Source organism: Pithys albifrons, chromosome 4 (assembly GCF_047495875.1).
Source record: "Pithys albifrons albifrons isolate INPA30051 chromosome 4, PitAlb_v1, whole genome shotgun sequence".
In the NCBI taxonomy this organism is placed as follows: Eukaryota; Metazoa; Chordata; class Aves; order Passeriformes; family Thamnophilidae; genus Pithys; species Pithys albifrons.
In genome coordinates this window covers 60,392,814-60,410,456 of record NC_092461.1, presented here as the reverse complement: position 1 = coordinate 60,410,456, position 17,643 = coordinate 60,392,814, and the positions used below count along the sequence as shown (strand labels likewise).

Genomic DNA, 17,643 nt, shown 5'->3' with positions numbered 1-17,643 from the left:
TTAAATTTTGTACCATTGGAGTATTAAATGAAATGTTTTTTTCTGTTGGAATACTAGCTAAAATCATATGAAAAATGGATTTTGAGTATATCAACATTTACCAATAGTAAAAGCTTACACCAAATGTTTAAGATAGCATCAGATGACCTAAATTTGCATCTTCTATTCTGCATGTACTGTGTAAATGTACTTCATAATTGCACATATACAGAAGTAGAATTTTTGTGTCTACATATTTGAATGTAAATATGTAAAGGTGCAACTAAAGGAGAAGTGCAGCAGTTTGTGGGTACACTCATATAAATTGTTTCAGTAAGATAAACCTATTTGTGTAACCTTGCTGCTAGCTGAAAATGTTTCATTTATAGGACTGGAAACCAGTTTAGGAAATAACAGCTACTGTGAACGAGCGTACTGTATATAAGAACGGTTTATCTCTGAATAAGGGAAAGTAGTGTTTTATTTGTTTGAAATCATACTTACATAGATCAAGCCAAATGTAATAAACTTTCTACCAAGTTTTTAATGGCACATTTTAATTAAAACTTGGGGGTTTTGTCTGATGTGGAGCTCTTTTATTACTCTGTTTTTCAGCAATCCAGTATTTGTAAAGCTGCCATACATTATGGCATTCTAGACAATGAAGGTGGTTGGGTTGATGTCACAAGGCAAGGGAGGAAAAACTACTTTATCAAGTCTTACAGAAATGGCGTTCAGTCAATTGGGTAAGTTTTCATAGAGTTAAAATGTATTAAAGGGTTTTCACCCATTTATTTCTGCTTCATACAAAATATGTCACAGTAACAATATTTTTCTCATAAAGAATATGAAAATGCTATGAAAAGGCTCATGGATATAGAGGTGTTGTATCCATTCTGAAACTTCAGTCAGTGTTTAATCATGGACAGAAAAGTAACACAGTTATGATGTGAAAGAAGAAATAAGTTAGAGAATCACTTAGGCAGTATTTGCAGTTGAAAATCCCAATACTTCGAGTATTCAATTAATTCACTGCTAAGGGTATATATTTATTGTAGAAAACGCGTAAATATTGGCAGATTGTTGTACATGTTTTGGACAAAGTTAGTATTATTTCCAGTTCAGACCCTGGGCAGAGCAACCTATGACTTAACAAAGCAATAATCATACCAGTTTTTGTTTGTAAGTGACCCTCTTGTAGTGTGCATATGAACAGCATTACATCTCTTCCAATATGTTTGATAATTTCACCACAGTTCCACAATTTCTGAGAAATTTTCTGGGAAAAGTCAGAAAAGCCATGCATAAAAGAGAACACTTGACTATTTCATATGCAATTATCCAATGATAGGAAAACACCAATATTAATATATTTGAATCTAAGATATTATGAGTATTTGCAAATTACACTTTACTAGATTATAATCTATTCTTCAGACCTGTACATTTTTGTCTATTGTTAGTATATGTGTGATGCCCAAAAAGGCAGAATAAAACTGTTTAGAGACATAATTTTGGTCAGTAAACAGTTAAGGTATTTATTGGTGCAACGTTGGGGAACTCCCGACTAATGTCGGACAATAGAGTTCCAAAATCATCAGTGCAAAGCTACAATATTTATACATTGTCTATAAGTGATTGCAACATCAATGCATAAATATTCATATGATTGCAACACTTGATTATAATAGACATAGCAGACAGAGTCTAGGCAGAGTCATGGGTGGAGTTGTCTGTTTGAGGAATATTATGGTGGGAGATCCTGTTACTTCATCTGGTGGTGGTTGTATCTAGCTCTTCTTCCTCTATGAACTTTTCAACTCCTGCTGGTTTTGGCTGGCTTTTAGTGTTGATCTTGCCAAGAGTTGGACTTGGCTCCCTCCTCCGGGTCAGTCTGTTTCGCTACGTGTCTGGGTTGCCTAGGTGGGCACATTTTACTTTGTTCTTAAGCAAGCCTCCCTATCTCTTTGAACAATTCCTCCTGCCTTTGATCTGCCTAAATGTTAAATGTCCCTTTAACTTAATTATACTAGCTATACATTCCTTGTGCTCCTGGCCTGTCTAAATGTTAAATACACCTGTCTAAATAATAAATGCTTCTTTAACTTGATTATGCTAGCCATATTTCTTTGGGGGGGCTAACTCTTAAGGTTTTTGGGTCTTGCTCTGTTTCATGTGTAATGGTGGTATGTGTCGAACAGTTAATGCAAGAGTAATATTGAACTGAATAAAACCAGAATTTTGCTGAGTGATAAATTTGGCTCAAGTGTAAACCCAGGGAAGGAGATAGATAATTGTCAGAGGCTGTACCTACACTCTGTGCTGTGCACCTGTCTCGTTTCAACACGTGAGTATAATCCAGCATAGAGAACACTGACATGGTAGACTAAAATCAGTGGCCTATAATTTGGTCTACCTGGGTAGCACTTGAGGCATTGATATCAACCTGTTTCTTTGGATCATGTGATGACCTGGCTATGGTTTTAGATACCCACCTAAAAATGAAGATAAATATTTCTTTTTTCACTTGCTTTGAGACAAAGAGAGAAGTAAATCTTGATTATATCAATACTAACATCTTAAGACCCAGTTTTCTTACAAGTGTAGGAGTAGATAAACTGTAAAAAAATCTTGAAACTAGAAGCAATTGGTTTCCCATCAGTTTTGTTGGCTATGGGATAAATAAATATTGTTTACCAAAGTTTCAAGCCTTCAAAAGGCCCATCAATAAGGCAGGGCATACTGTGCAGCTACCTGACTCCTACCAGTGTCTCTAGATGGAGCCTTGCATAAACTACATATCTGTTATAAATAGATGAAATAAAGTGGATCTCACCTCTATTGTGTATTTCAAAACAGAATAGTGAATATGGAAAAGGGAATTCCAGTGCAGCATACAGCAAACTTCCTAGTCCTCAGCTCCTTTGATTTCTATCAGAATTGCTAATACCGATGTTTTTTCAGCTGTTGGGTTTTTTTAGTATAGGATGCTGTTCTCAATATCTCAACAAGCTACGCAGCAATACAATGAACTATGTCCACATCAATATTTGGCAATGCTAGGGCAACAGAAATATGAACTGCCTTGGTGAAAGCAATGTGAAATCAATGTGCAATACAATTAGATAAACCAATGCAAGCAAACAGTGAAGTCCTCAGGAGCAATTTTCTCCAAAGGTGAATAGGGAATCATTTCATTAGTTTGTTTGGGTGTGAAAAGCATCATCAGCTTTTTTGTTACAAATGAAAAATGCCAGAATCAGAGGCATATCCAATGAGTTAAAAGAGAAGAAAAATAGAAGATAAGAGGAGAAAAAATGGAAATGCGCATCAATTTGTAATGAATAAACGTATTCTGTATTACTGACTCTTTAGAACAACAGGAAAGAGATATGTCTGGGTATCATAAAATAACTGAGAAAAAATTACTGTTACATGTTATATTGGGTTTTTAATAGTACTGGTGATGACGGATGACACAAGATCCAAAAGTGAAATTTAATTAAGTGTTTCAGAAAGACTGTGAGGAGAAACTCTTTTCATAGTTGGAGTTGTTTATAGGAATGAACCATTAGCAGAACATGAATGATCTCTTCTGCTGGATGAATGCTTCTGAACAACCATGCCACATTTTGAGGGACAAATACATGGTGTGTTTTGTTACTAACAGACTACTCTCTTAAAAAATTAAATTACTGAAACAGTTTAACATGCATTCCTGTTTTTCAAATGGATTCACTGGGAGTACAAAGTAAATGTGTCATTGCAATAAACAGGTTCACAGCTGGGGAGAGGCGAGTGCAGTGAGTGAAAACTGCCTGGGGGCAATGTCTTCAGTTAACTTCTGTATTCTCTAATAAAAACACTTCTAGCTAAAAGAAATCAATGAAATACTTATTGACAATTTCTATTATTTCTTCTTCAGAAAATACCAGTCTGCTAATTCCTTCACTGTCTCTAAAGTAACAGGTGAGTATTAATTTCTTATAAACTTCCTAGTACTTTATGATTTTTCTAAATATCACACATTTATTTGTTTCTCTTTTACTTTTCTTCAGTTCAGGCTATCACCTGTGAAACGACAGTGGAACAATTGTGCCCATTTCAAAAACCAGCCTCACACTGTCCAAGGTAAAGTTCTTAATTGTTTTTAATACAGTGCTGCCAATATTTCTGTCATTTACTAATTAACCTAAGTTGTTATTGATCAAAGATGACAACAATAGCTGTGAAAATGAAATCAGAAATGTTGAACAGATATTTTAGTCTTTGATGTCAGTAGAAAGCCAGGTAGGTAAAGATGATCTGCAGGTTTTTTCATTAGGATAATTGCTTTTCTTTTACTCATGAAGATCCTGTTGTTATTCTTAGTGAAATCATTAGACTGAAGGCTATGAATAAAAATGCATTTCTATTTTTCATTCTTAACTGTTATTTCTCTGCATCTTGGGCAAAGTAGACTTTATTTTGATATATTTACCTGTAAAACAAACACAATAGAAGATACAATACAGCTATTTATCATAGAAGTTACCAATTTGTTTGGGAGTTCTGGAGGAACTGGATTAAAAAAAGCCAAAAATTGAAATATATATGGTTAACATAAGGTACGGTCTGCAGGTCAGTAAACAGCTTTAAATATCTGTGCCATTTCTTTGAAGCATGCTTTTTTAACTCTTTGAAAGAAGCCCGTGCCACAGTATTTTGATGAAGGAATTCGGTAACAGTTCTTAAAACCATTGAGGAGTCAAAGGTAAATACAGTGGAGCATGATTTACCGCAAACTAAGCTGGAGATATCCACAGGATTACTTTCATAGCAATCCTGCAGCCAATACAGGAAGCAAGTACAAAGCCAGAACTGCTAGGAAAACATCCCTTCATGTAGCACTTGGGTCCATGGACTTGTTTGGTGTTTGGCTATAGCTCCTGGCTTTCTAGCTGGAAGATGTGGAATATAAGAAGCTAAGGAGTGGAACACAGGAATGGATGGGTACAATCTCGAATCATTCCATATTTTTCTTTTCTTATTCGTTATTAAAAACTAGAACTAGCTTCATTCAGGGAAAAACAGGGTCTGTCTTTAGGAAAGTTCAAAAATAAAAATAAGGTTAAAAACTACTTAATTCTGATGCACCCACATAAGGAACTTCAAAACAGCAGCGATTCATTCAAGATTCTGTGCGTGCTCTTCATTCTGAAAATGTAGTCTCAGGAATTACGAGCAGTAGTAAGCTATGGCATTGATTACACAAGCTTAATTTTCCCTCATGTACCCTAATCATAAATCAGTATAAGTCTTCAATAGGCCTCCCTTGACATCTTTCTTCATTCTGACAAAAGTGTCTTTCCCAATGCCATCAGCCTGTGTTTATTACCCGTTTGGTAAGACTCTAGCATGCCCATGTGATGTCACATGATGTGGAACCTGGATAGCATCCTGGACAACACTTGCCCAGGGCTGCCCAGTATAGGGTGGCTCCAAAGCAAGCAGGGCATGACCCATTTTGTAAAACAAACAGCTCAGAGTAGACCTAGAGTCGACCAACAGTTCTTGGCTGTACCATTTCACAATTAGCAAATAAGATGCTTGACACCTTCTATACTACTGTTAGGTCCCCACGTGATTTGCTTGTGCATTTTGAAGCTATAGCAGGCATGAATCAATGAGCAAGGTTTTCCTCAAAGGTCAACAAAATGAAGTTAATAAAGACAGTCTTTGTTTTGGTAGCTGTCTGATCTAGAATCGGCTAGGAATCTCATTACTTTCCAAAGTTTTTTGTTTTAACCATAGATGCCAGTGCTCATCTTCATTATAAATTGTGATTGGCTTACATGACAGGTCATCAGCATCAAAGCAGGTCCTCACTCAGATGTGCCTATTCAGAGAAAATACTTGACTGTACAGTTTGTTTAGGACGCTGTATAATCAGATAAATTATATAAAAGGGAACAGTCTCTCCTCTCACTGGATTTCTACTAGCCTCACATCTGTTGAACGAGAACACCATCTGCTTATCAAAAGGGAAGAAGATCAGACTTGTTGAAATATGATTTTCAGCACTTTATTATGAACCTCGACTTACGTCAGCAATACTTTCCACAGGTGTCATCAAAGCCTCAAAAACTGACAGCAATATAGACCCATATGTATGCATTATCAACTTGATTAATACTCCATAATGACATTGAAGATGATATAGTACTCCTCTGATACTCTTCCTAACTGTATGTGCTTTGTTTTTGGTCTTTCAGGGTATATTGTCCTCACAACTGTATGCAGGCAAATCCACACTATGCTCGTGTAATTGGTACACGAATTTATTCTGATGTAAGTACAGGGATTTACGTGGCATTATGTAATGAAATATATAATCTTATGAAAACTTATAATGTAAAGATAATAAAAATATGGATATACAGTTTTACTTCATATGCAGATTTTTCACACAGTCTTATCAAAAGTTCTTTTTCAGAAACTCCCATTTAAGTTAGCAGTACTCAGCTGCTGAAGATATGGAAAGATACTTGAAAACTCGTTGTAGACTTCAGTAGTCTCTGGCTAATATTTTCATTTTCTTATCAAAATTCCCACTGATTTGGTTAGTATTAGCAGTGTGCACTCATTTAAATCCCTTTACTTTTTTTTTAGTTCTGGATGCAACCATAACTTTTGTTAGATTATACTAAAAAAAATTATGCTTAAAAATGTTCAAAATCTCTTTTTTTTTGGTATCTATCTGTGTGGATAGCTAAATATTTGCAGCAGAGTTTTGATGTATTTTTGCAAAGTATCTCACATTGTCATATTATTTTAACAGCTTTTGGTTTTGTCATTCTGTTTCCTAGTAAAGTTTTTTTCCCTGTATTTTCTATAACTTGTTTAGTTCTGAGATGGGCAGAAACAACAAAGAGGGAGTTCTGTTTTATGCCCCTCCTTTGTCATCTCTCTGTGGAGAAGACAGGATGTAGTGTCTGAGAAAGAAGGGCACATTTTCCCAGTAAATGCTGTGTTTCAACTATCTTATAGCTGTCATAAGGAATAGTTTGGCAACCAGCTGGACGAGATGCTGATTTTCACTACTTTCCAGTACTTTGAAATGTGTGAAAATAATGTTCAAATATTTACTCATCATTATTTTGAAAGTAACTAATGTCCATTAGATTGCCCGAGTATCTTGTCCTGAAAACACTCTTGGCCATAAGTAGTGTCATGGGTGTGAGTAGTACTTCCAGTTCAGGAAGATAATTGATTTGTGAATTGGGTCCTTAATGTGTATGAGAGGGGCTGTGAAAACAGATTCAATATAAGTCCATTTTGTGGAAGACAACTTTGTTTCAGTTCTGCGGTTGCAATCAAAGGCTACATCCAAATTTTCCCAGTGAGTTAGAAAAGACTTTATTGTAGGAGAAAGAATGCACACTTTTGTTTAACTTAGGAAAACATGTCAGAATATGTATTTTGTTCGGCTGGAAAAGTCACAGGTGACTTTAATTAGTAGTATAGTGTTATGCTTTAAAATTATGTTAGATGTACCATTTTTTTATTCTTCTCCATTGAATAGAAATATGTGCAGTCATACTGCTTTTAGGAAAAAATGGACATAAATGCAGGTAAGAAACCAGGGATGGGAGTCTTTTTATCAACTTCAGATGCTCTCAGGGTAGATATTTACACTTAAGGTGCTATTCTAGGTTATGTTTTTAGTAGTTGGTAGTTACATACAGTTTAGTGGTAAAGGAGATAAATAGTCATCTGCAGAGCAGAATTCATTTGACTTTTTCAGAATGTCTCCTTTACTATGAGATGAGTTGCCAAATAGAGATGTCTATTCCTCTCCATTTCCTACAGAAGGATCCTGGCTCATCTAGCTCAGATGTAGAAGGATGTGTCCTACTTGTTTTGCACAGGTGTTCCCATTGATAATATCAATATTACATAGTTTTCTATAACTTTTTTGCTAAGTTTTAAATAATTTTAAAACTAAGATACTTTTTACTGATATTTTCACTAATACTGGGTATTGTATGCATTCTAATATATTACTTAGCTAGCTTCAGGTGAAATATTTATAGAGAATAAACTGTGTAATAAGTGTGCTGTCTTTTGCAGTTTTTCATGTATTCACAGATAGATTTTTTCACAGATTTTTTCACAGAGAGAATTAATTTGCCCACTTGTCACAGCAAATGTATTGAAATTGCATAACACGATTTATTCAGTTGATTCCACAAAATAGATGGGGGTTTTGTGCTGTTTCTGTAAATGCATATATAAATATGTGGATATATTGTCTTGGTTTGAGATAAGCAACTGCCAACCCCCCCAAGCACAGAGAGAAAAGCCTCCCTCCTAACACCAGAGAAAGGGAGGAAAAGAGAGGGGAAAGAAAAAAACACTTCAAACTGCATTTATACTAAATCTACATATATTTTTCACAGAAAGAAAGAGACAATTAGAAGAGAGTACAAATATACACTCACACAAGGCTACAACAACAAGTTCCCCACGTCAACTTCTTAACAAACACACAAATTCTACTGTCCTAACTACACATTACTTAAGAAGAAGCTTATTCCCCAGGGAGACAAACCCAAGCAGAAAGGAGAGACCCAGAACAACACATTTTACTTTCCTGAGGTACCCTGTGAGCCAGTGGTGGGCCTGGTCCTCTCCATCCCCCCTGGGACAGCATCGTGCGTCCTCTCCAGAGGCGGCTGAGAAGCGACTGCCTTAACCACTCCCACACTGGTTCCTACTTCCCTGGAGATGATGTCATAATGTGGTATGGAATACAAACTTACTGGCTAGAACAGGTCAGCTGTTAGCTCAGCCCAGCTCAAGTCAGCTGACAGCTTCAGCCTAGTCCACACTTCAGAGCCCAAATCTAGGCCCACCTAGGTGAACCCATAACATATATGCACATGATTATTTATTTACATTAATGGTTAGGCTACTTGTATTGAATAAATGAAGAAGATTTTGCAAAAATTTTAAAAAAAGCAAATAACTTTAATAGATGTCACTAATGCAAAATAGATATGTTTACAAAACCATTTTTGTGGTATTGAGAATCTAGTTAAACATTTCCTTTTCTGGCTTTGGTCTGATCAGTTATTTATTCTTAAACTCATTTCATACTTTATGATGACTTCTTTTCCTATCTATTCTCTGGTTTATCAGTAGTGCCCCACAGAATTTTTGCCATTTTTTTCTCATGTTCTTTTTAGCCAACTTCCACACTATAAGTAAATAAGGGATGCTATAATTGTAACAGTAAGGCAAGTATTGGTGTTCAGGATATAACAAAAGTCTTGAAACTTGGGGAGGAGGAAAAGTGCAAAGGAGTATAAATGGCATCCCTTCTGGCATATTCAAACCTGCAGCCAGCAGTGTGGAAAAACAAAACTCTAAAGCATCTTTGCAAAAGATATTTTGCATAAACAATTTCAGACCTTTATTCCTTTAAATATTGTAAAATTAAAAGACAAATTATGTAACAGTGAAACTAACAAGTCCTATGCTTGGAATGAGAGTAGCAAAATAATTGACATACTAGATTCCTGATTTTATAAAGCATTGAGATTGCAAAATAGCTATGGTAACAGATATAAACTATTACAGTTGAAAGTGGAAGAAATACGATTTTTGTTTAAATAATGGTCTGTTTGACCAACTATTGATGTTATATTGGCTACATTTTTTTAAGGTTGCTTGTGGAGAGACCTATTACATTGAAGACTTCTTCCATGAAAAATCTAGTCCCTAAGTGGAAATTCAATGTAGCTGGACCTGCACTTTGCTATGCTATGTGTTGAAGATTAGGGCTTGCCATCTGAAACATTTAAGAAGTTTCATTTTTCTGGCAATTTTTAAAATTGAAAGAGTGTTAGAGGACGGCAAGTTTAAATCTATTTAAATTAATGTTACTAAGATTGCTACTGAGGAAACCTTCTGTGGGCATTATTTATGCTTCATAGGTGCATGAGAGGAATTAGTTGACCAGAGAATGTAGTTCTTAAGCAGATATAAGTTCTGTTAGCTTCACAGGGAATATCAGGTTGGAAGAGACCACAAGGATCATATGCTCCAACCTTTCTTGGCAAAAACATGGTTTAGACAAGATGGCCTAGGACCTTGTCTTAAAAGTGTCCAGTGTTGGGTAATCCACCCCTTCCCTGGGGAGATTATTCCAATGACTTATTGTTGTCATTGTGAAAAAATTTGTCTTGTGTGCAATTGGAATCTCCCCAAGAGTAAGTTGCACCCATCAACCTGTCATTTCTATCGTGTGACTCATGTAAAAAGGGAGCCACCCTTTAAATACTACAACATGGTGATAAGGCCTTCTCTTCTCAAGACTGAACAAACCCAGTTCTCACAGCTTTTTCCTTATTTGACAGGCTCCCCAGTCCTTCAGTCATCTCACACTCCAGGTGCAAGACCTTGTCTTTGTTGAATTTCATAAAGTTGTTCCAGCCTATCCAAGTCTTCCGGCAGAGTTGCTCAGTTTGCTAAAGTGTCTCAGTTACTCAGTTAGGTATTACTGGCAAACTTCAAGTAGACTAGATCCTATCATTTAATTTACTTATGAAGATATTAAACAGCATTGAGGCCAATATTGATTTCTGGGGGACCCCACTTCTGACAGGTTGCCAATTTGAAAAGAAGGTATCTACCACCTGTCAGCCACTTCACCACCATGGCACAGACCTCTTGTCTAGACCATATCGCTGTTGCTCCAGGAGAAAGCTGTGGGAAACTGTATCAAAAGCCTTGAAGAAATTCAGCTAGACAATATCCACTGGTCACCCTACATCAACAGAGCAGGTTACTTTGTCGTAGAATGTGATTTTGTTTGTCAAACACACTTGTCCTTGATGAACGTATTCTGGCTTTTACCATTTGCATGCTTTATTTGACATGTGATAGCTCCCAGGAGGCTTTGTTCCATAAGTTCCCCAAGGACTGAAGTAAGACTGATAGACCTGTAATTTCCTGGATCATCCTTTAATCCCTTCTTGTAGATAGGGATGACATTAGTCTTCTTCCATGTGTCTGGAATGTCCCTTATCTCTACAACTTCTCAAAGACTATAGAGAGTGGCCTCACAGTGATATCATCAGCTTGCTTAACACCCTCAAGTGTGTGCTGTTGGGGTACAACAATTTTTAGAGGTCAAGCTCCCATAAAAAGCTCGTATACCAGGTTTTCCTTCACTGACAGTGAATCTGTGTTTGCATCAATCTGGAGTTTTGTTCTTAAGGCCTAGGGCCCAAAACTGGCTTGCCAATAAAAACCTGTAGAATTAAATCCTGATTTAAAAGTTCTTCTTTTGAAGCGTATGAGAACTCTTCATCTCCTGACTATTTCCTCACTAGAGTTGAGGAGCTTAACCCATTAGTCTGCAATTAATCCACTGTCATAGCTGAGAAATTATTTTAGACCTCTGTCTTCTGTCTGATACTCATTGTACCTTTCATCTAATTACCTTTTAGTATTTATCCATGCCTGGATAGGAAACTGTGATGTTCCCTTTGAATATGGATCATTTCACTGCTCTTCTAGGGTTTTGGTTGTAGAGATGGAAATACTGCAGTTATCCCTCACTTTTGGGGTAGGACATTGTCCTAGGAATACGACTGCAAGTATCTTTGCTGTTCTATGATTCCCCTGGTTTGGTGCTGTGTGGAGATTTTGATAGAGTCAAGAATTCAAATATGTTCCTGATCTTTGAACTGAAATAGTTTGAAATAAAAGATTTTGTGTCATGCTGAAGGGGATCTTTGAAGAGACATTGATTGTATTCCTATAAATTGGCCTAATTCCTATGAATCTGATTGAAATAATGTAAGATTAATAAAATCAGTCATGCAACAAATACAATTTATGTTTTCTAAACTTGGTTTAAATGTTGTCATTTGTTTACTTCTAAACAGTTGTTAAATAAAAGGACGAAGGAAAACTAATCTTTTCTTCATTCTGTCCTAGATATCCAGTATTTGCCGAGCAGCAGTGCACGCTGGTGTGGTCCGCAACCAGGGTGGTTATGTTGATGTTATGCCAGTAGAAAAGAGAAAGGTGTATGTTGCTTCCTTTCAAAATGGGATATATTCGGAAAGGTACAGAGCCTGTTTTCAAAGATTACACTTAATCCTTTGCCTTGTTAAGATTTACAAAGCTTTGCTTTGTGTTCTGTTTGTACCAGGGGCAACGCTAGAAACCAAACAGGGCAAAATTGGGGATTTACAGAGCTTGTGTAACAGCTGTGGTGACTTTGGAGAAGCTGTGGTAGCAGAGCTGCCTCCTCTAAGCTCATAAAACATTAGTGTGAAAAGCTGCTTATGAAATAAAGTAAACCTCTTGTTTGCTTTGCTGTTCCTGTTGCAACTAACACATGATTTGATAAGAAAATTGCCTTTACTTTCTCAGGGATTTTTAAAAAAAATTAACATTGGTGATGCATTGTTCTGGGTTTAAGTAGGTGTAGGCCTAAATTTAGTCTTTAGTTTTATAGGAGGCCTTGGATTATCAGTTGACTCGAGCTGGGTCAGGCCAGCTGACAGCTGAGTATACTGGCCAGTGGTATTCCATACCACATTCTGACATCATCTCAAATATAAAAAGAGAGAGAGGAAGATCTGTCTCTTCTGCTCTTCGCCCCAGCTCTGGGAGGAAGTGCTGCCGCTGCTTTTGCTTGGGATTAGGCCTTACTGCCTAACACTGCTGTGTTATCTAGGGAGGTGAACAATTTTTTTTTTTTATTTTTCTCCTCTCATGCTGAGAGTTTTCTCAGGAGGAATCTTTTTGGATGTTTTTCTGGATCTGGATGGCTTGGAATCTGCATTATTTGGGTGGGCGACTCAGTAGGGTTATTTCTTTTCACATATGTGTTATATCATATTTAATTGTCTCTCTTCTGTATAAATATAAGAAGCTTGCCGTTTCAGGTTTTGGGTTTTTTCAGGTTTTTTTCCCCTCCCTCCTTTTCACTTGCGGGGAGGCTCTGACTCTGTGCTGGGCAGTTCCAGCTCGGCCTAAAACATGCATGTTCATTGGTTCTTGAGAAACTGTTATTAATGCTTTACATAGTATTTAACCAGTGATCCTTAATAACAAATAGTATTCACAAACATTAAAATACATGATATTTTAAATTTTTTTAAATAGTTTGCTGTTTACAGCAAAAGACTTGGAGATGCTGTGAAAGTTAATTTGGTATTATTCAGTGTATTCATGCAATGTCTGATAACACGTGGCTGCATGTTGCAGATTAAATCTGATCTCTGAAAGAATTCTCCACATTCTAAAGGAAGAAAGAGAAAATTTCTTAAAAAAAATTTATACCACTCTTTCTTGTCCTGTAGAGCCACTCTTTTATTCCCATAAAGTTAAGAATGATTGTTTCCTAAACTAAGAATGATTGGTACTTAGACTATAATCTTTCCAAGAAATTTTTGAGGGGGAATAAACCTCCAAACGTTTCTGTAGAGAACTTGGAAGTAGAAAAATACATTTGGGGTTTTTTAGCCTTGTTTGTAATTGGAGGTTGGAGAATGTCTTGTGTCTTTCCCCCAGACTTTTCAACAAATCTGGCAGTTGTGGAATACAGATTTTCTTTGCTTAGTGGACAATTTATTTTACTTTGACTTTTGCCTGTGATCTTCCAGTTCCCTTAGAAACTTTTACACTCTGTGTAGATCTTCTCACTGAGTAGAGATGCAGCCGGGAAGAGTGTTGCAAATTTAATAATTATTTATACTTAAGAGATATACTATATGTATTATAAAATACATATTAATATAAATTTTAAAAGTATAAATATACATATGTTTATGCATAAACCATCTTGGTAAAGTATGGAAGGTCAGCAGTTTGGAAAACAGTCCCATGCAAGTTTTCTGTGAAGCAGATGATGAATTTTAATGCCGTTTCAGCCATTGTGCCCTTCCTTGCTTTCACCTCTATTTCCCTTCCCAGATATACCTCAGACAGGATTTGCTAAAGAGAAGACAGTGGAACCATTAAACATGACATACTAGTTCAATTTATATTTATAAAGCAAATAATAAACATATTTATTATATTTATATAATAAGACATAATATTTATAAGACAAACATTATTCTAACAAAATTGCATTGCAGTTGTGTATTTTGGAATCTTTGAATATTTTGAAGCCAGATATTTATCCATTCAGAAAGGATTTTTTTCTTTTGTTAGACATTAGTTCCTTATAGAAATCTATTCTTCATCATATAAGCTACTAACAACTAAGTGATTTTCTGGGTCTGCAAGTTGTCTCCAAATGCAGTTAATGGAATAGTGAGCATAAGAGGCATGCTTTATCTTTTTCCCCAAAACTGCTAGGATTTTACTTCAGTAGAGCTTTATTCCTTAACCTAGGATCCCTCATCAAAAATGATTACTTGATTTTTTTTATGTTATTTTTTCTAATAAGCTCCTTGGAAAAATAATATTTTGAAATTTATGTAATTTTTATTGTAGGAGTTTTAAAGAAAATCTTAGTTACGAGTTCTCACAGCAACTGCTGCAGTATCCCAGAATTAACAATTAACAATTTAAAAAGTTGTCATTGGAGTATTGCAGCCTTAAAAATAACATAATTGATGTTTTTATGTTTCAGTTTGCAGAATCCTCCAGGAAGCAAGGCATTCAGAGTATTTGCTGTTATTTGAGTCTAGCAAGTAATACGTAAAGCAGGCAAGTGAAACCGGAGCACTTGGAAAAGAGTAATACAGGCCATTTCTTATAATTCCTAAAATTTGTATAAAGCTGTAACATTATTGTACAGAAGATGTATACTGCTTTCCACCAAAAAGTTTAAATGACATATATCTTAATGAAAAAATCTGTAAAAATAAACATGGGAGAAAAATTCATTTGAAAAAAAAAAAATATATATATAACACTACTTTGAATCCTGTGTTAAATATTGCTATATTTTCTTAGCAGTTACTCCTATACAGTTAATTCAAAGCTCCCAAATGTTCTTTGTTTTCCTTATTTGAATATATTATTATATGGTGCTTTATATATGCCACTAACATTAACCTTAAAAATATAGCATAGGGAGGCCTGAATTTTTATTTTCAATGTACAGAAAAGAAGCCATCCCAATATTTTGATAAAAAAATCATGCCATAAAGTGAAATAAAAACATATATAGAACTTTTTGATGATTTGCAGTGGCATTAGACATGAAAGCATAAATGAAGAGCTAGATTGTTCTCAATATCACACTAATCATAACAAGTACAAATCCCTATTTTGAAATAAAATGGAAAATATAAAATATAGTGAGCCCTAGGTTTAGCATATTTTCCTATAAAAAAAGTATTTTTAAGAGACTAGGCCATTCATGTCTATTATTTCTTAAATAGGTTAATAAAATATTCGTTGGATGCTGCTAAGCTCTTTAGTTCAAATAACCAATTCATTATGGCCCAGTCCTTCACAGATATTCCACTGTCTTGGGGTGGTTACTGAGAGACATATATAGCCTTGAAGGATCTGGTAAAATTTTTGTATTGTGAAGTGCAGTAACCTGAAATTAAGGAATAAACTTGCAGTTCTGCAATGAAGTTCTGCACATACACATGCTTTATTTTTGCCATGCCACTCCTTCAATTTGCCTAAATTTGGTAGAAAAAATGTAGACTTTTACATATACATAAACATTTGCAAACTTGAGGCCTTGAACTGTACATGTTATTAACATACTATACATTAATATGAGGGTAAATGTTAAAAAATAAAAACAAAGAAAATGGTAACAAAGGCTAACCTTGCTCCTCATGACCTGGCAAATACTCCTGCAGGCCAGGAAGTATAGTGGTATGAAGCCCAGTGACAATTATGTCATTTGTTGCTTCACCATTTAAAAAAATTCATTTATGGTGAACAGCTTGGTGCATTAATTTTACCATATTATGGTAGATAAAGAACATGTAGTGGTGTTACTATATTTGTTTCTATGAAAAATGTATTGGTGCTTTAAGACTGAAAAGCTGTTAAACTTTATTTTTGGTGTATTTTGTTACTGTTGTTGAATTTATTTCACTCCAACTTGTAAACTTATTCATACTCTTCATATCTCAGAATACTATATTCTGCCTTCTCTTTTGCTTCATGTACTACCTCATGTAGTTAGGCAAGCTTTGTTAGTTTTTCTAATCTGTTTTCAATAAAAATAATTCACATTGTAAGTATACTTTTGACAGCTTTTATTCTTTAATTGTTTGTCCTTACTCAAGAGAAAAAACTAATAGCCACCCAAAGCTTACTTTTTTTCCTGACCTAACTATTGCAAGTGTAAAATCAAGCAATAAATGTAGTCTAAGGTTCTAAAAGCTGTAAAGGCAGTTTAGACATAAAACTTCCACTAATTGTATCAGAAGTTTTATGGATAAACCTGCTCATTTTGTCAAGTTTGACCAGGCAAAATTGATCAGGAACACAGAGTCTCTTATGTATAACTCCTTGTTTTTTGTGCAAGTGGTGGCCATTGAAAGAAGATTTTATATAGACTTTGCAATAATGACGCACAGGCGGGGCACTTCTTGCAACCTGACCTTGCCATTCAGCAGCTCTCTGTGTCCCTTGCCTGGCCTGTGGTCCCCAACAGTTGCCTCAGAATCCCCCAGAAAGCCTGTGGGGCGCTGCAGAGCCTGGGCCAGGCAGCAGGGTCATCTCTTCCCGTAGGCAGTGCAGAGCCTGCGGTGAGGAAAGAGCAAGACAGTCACACCTCTGGTCAATAAACACAACATCCTCACTGTGGATAGGTGGGTGAATGGAGTCCTACATGGAAACACAGTTGCCACACCAACTTTCTGCCTTTTTCCTCCATTTGTTCCTGGTGACTTTTTTGTTCTTCTGTGTGTCTTTGCTTCCTTTTCCCTCTCATCTGTGAAGTGCAATCTACATTTGCTGGAAGTTCCTCTGCAAGGGGGCAGGAGTGGACCCTTGGGGCCATAACAATAAAGTTAAAGCTTGGTGGGAGGAGAAAGGGGTCTACCTCTAGCAAGTCTGTATGGTTGCTGTGAGTGGTTCTACTAACCAATAAAGTGACAAGAAGAAAGGGAGGTAACTCTCCTTACATCTTCCGTTGCACAGATTTTTGGAGTTCTGGTTTTTTCCACATGCAATTATTACCCTATTCTAATAGAAATATTCCAGCTAATATTGGCTTTTAGAGAAACTTTATTTTGTATTTACTGTAAGTAATAAGTCAGTGAGTAGACATTTTCAGACAGTTGTACAGTGGGAGCAACACATTAGTATTTGTGTCTGCACCAGGAGCAACTGTATACCAGATGGTCACAAATAGTTCCCAGAAAGCCCAAAGGAATGACTGGCAGTACTGGAAAACTTGCCATAGCCTAATGAAAAAAGCATAGAAGAAAGTCAGCTTTTAAATTCTGCAGAGTTGTTTGGTTAATTGAGAAGTTACAAAATTGTGTTCTCAACTTGAAATTAAAAAAGGGATAATCAATATGAGAGTAAAGCTTAATTAATGCTATTCATATTATTTAACTTGCCTCCTGGGAAAGGCCTAGAAGAAGCCAAAAAGAATTATTACAACTCCTACATAACAAAAAGCTGTTTTATTACATTCCTATTTGCCATTTATAATTTTGGAAG

General features: G+C 35.9%; 1 protein-coding gene across 2 annotated transcripts in view; it reads left to right on the top strand.

Moving 5' to 3' along the window:
• CRISPLD1 (cysteine rich secretory protein LCCL domain containing 1) overlaps window positions 1-16,202 on the top strand; it is a 41,768-nt gene extending 25,566 nt beyond the window's left edge. For both annotated transcript variants that reach the window (XM_071553077.1, XM_071553078.1), the window contains 6 exons: window positions 595-725; window positions 3,905-3,948; window positions 4,038-4,110; window positions 6,234-6,309; window positions 11,971-12,101; window positions 14,627-16,202. In XM_071553077.1, the coding sequence (XP_071409178.1) occupies window positions 595-725; window positions 3,905-3,948; window positions 4,038-4,110; window positions 6,234-6,309; window positions 11,971-12,101; window positions 14,627-14,678 (507 nt within the window). In that variant the 3' untranslated portion in view covers window positions 14,679-16,202. The remainder of the gene's footprint in view (window positions 1-594; window positions 726-3,904; window positions 3,949-4,037; window positions 4,111-6,233; window positions 6,310-11,970; window positions 12,102-14,626) is intronic.
• Window positions 16,203-17,643: the final 1,441 nt, after the last annotated feature.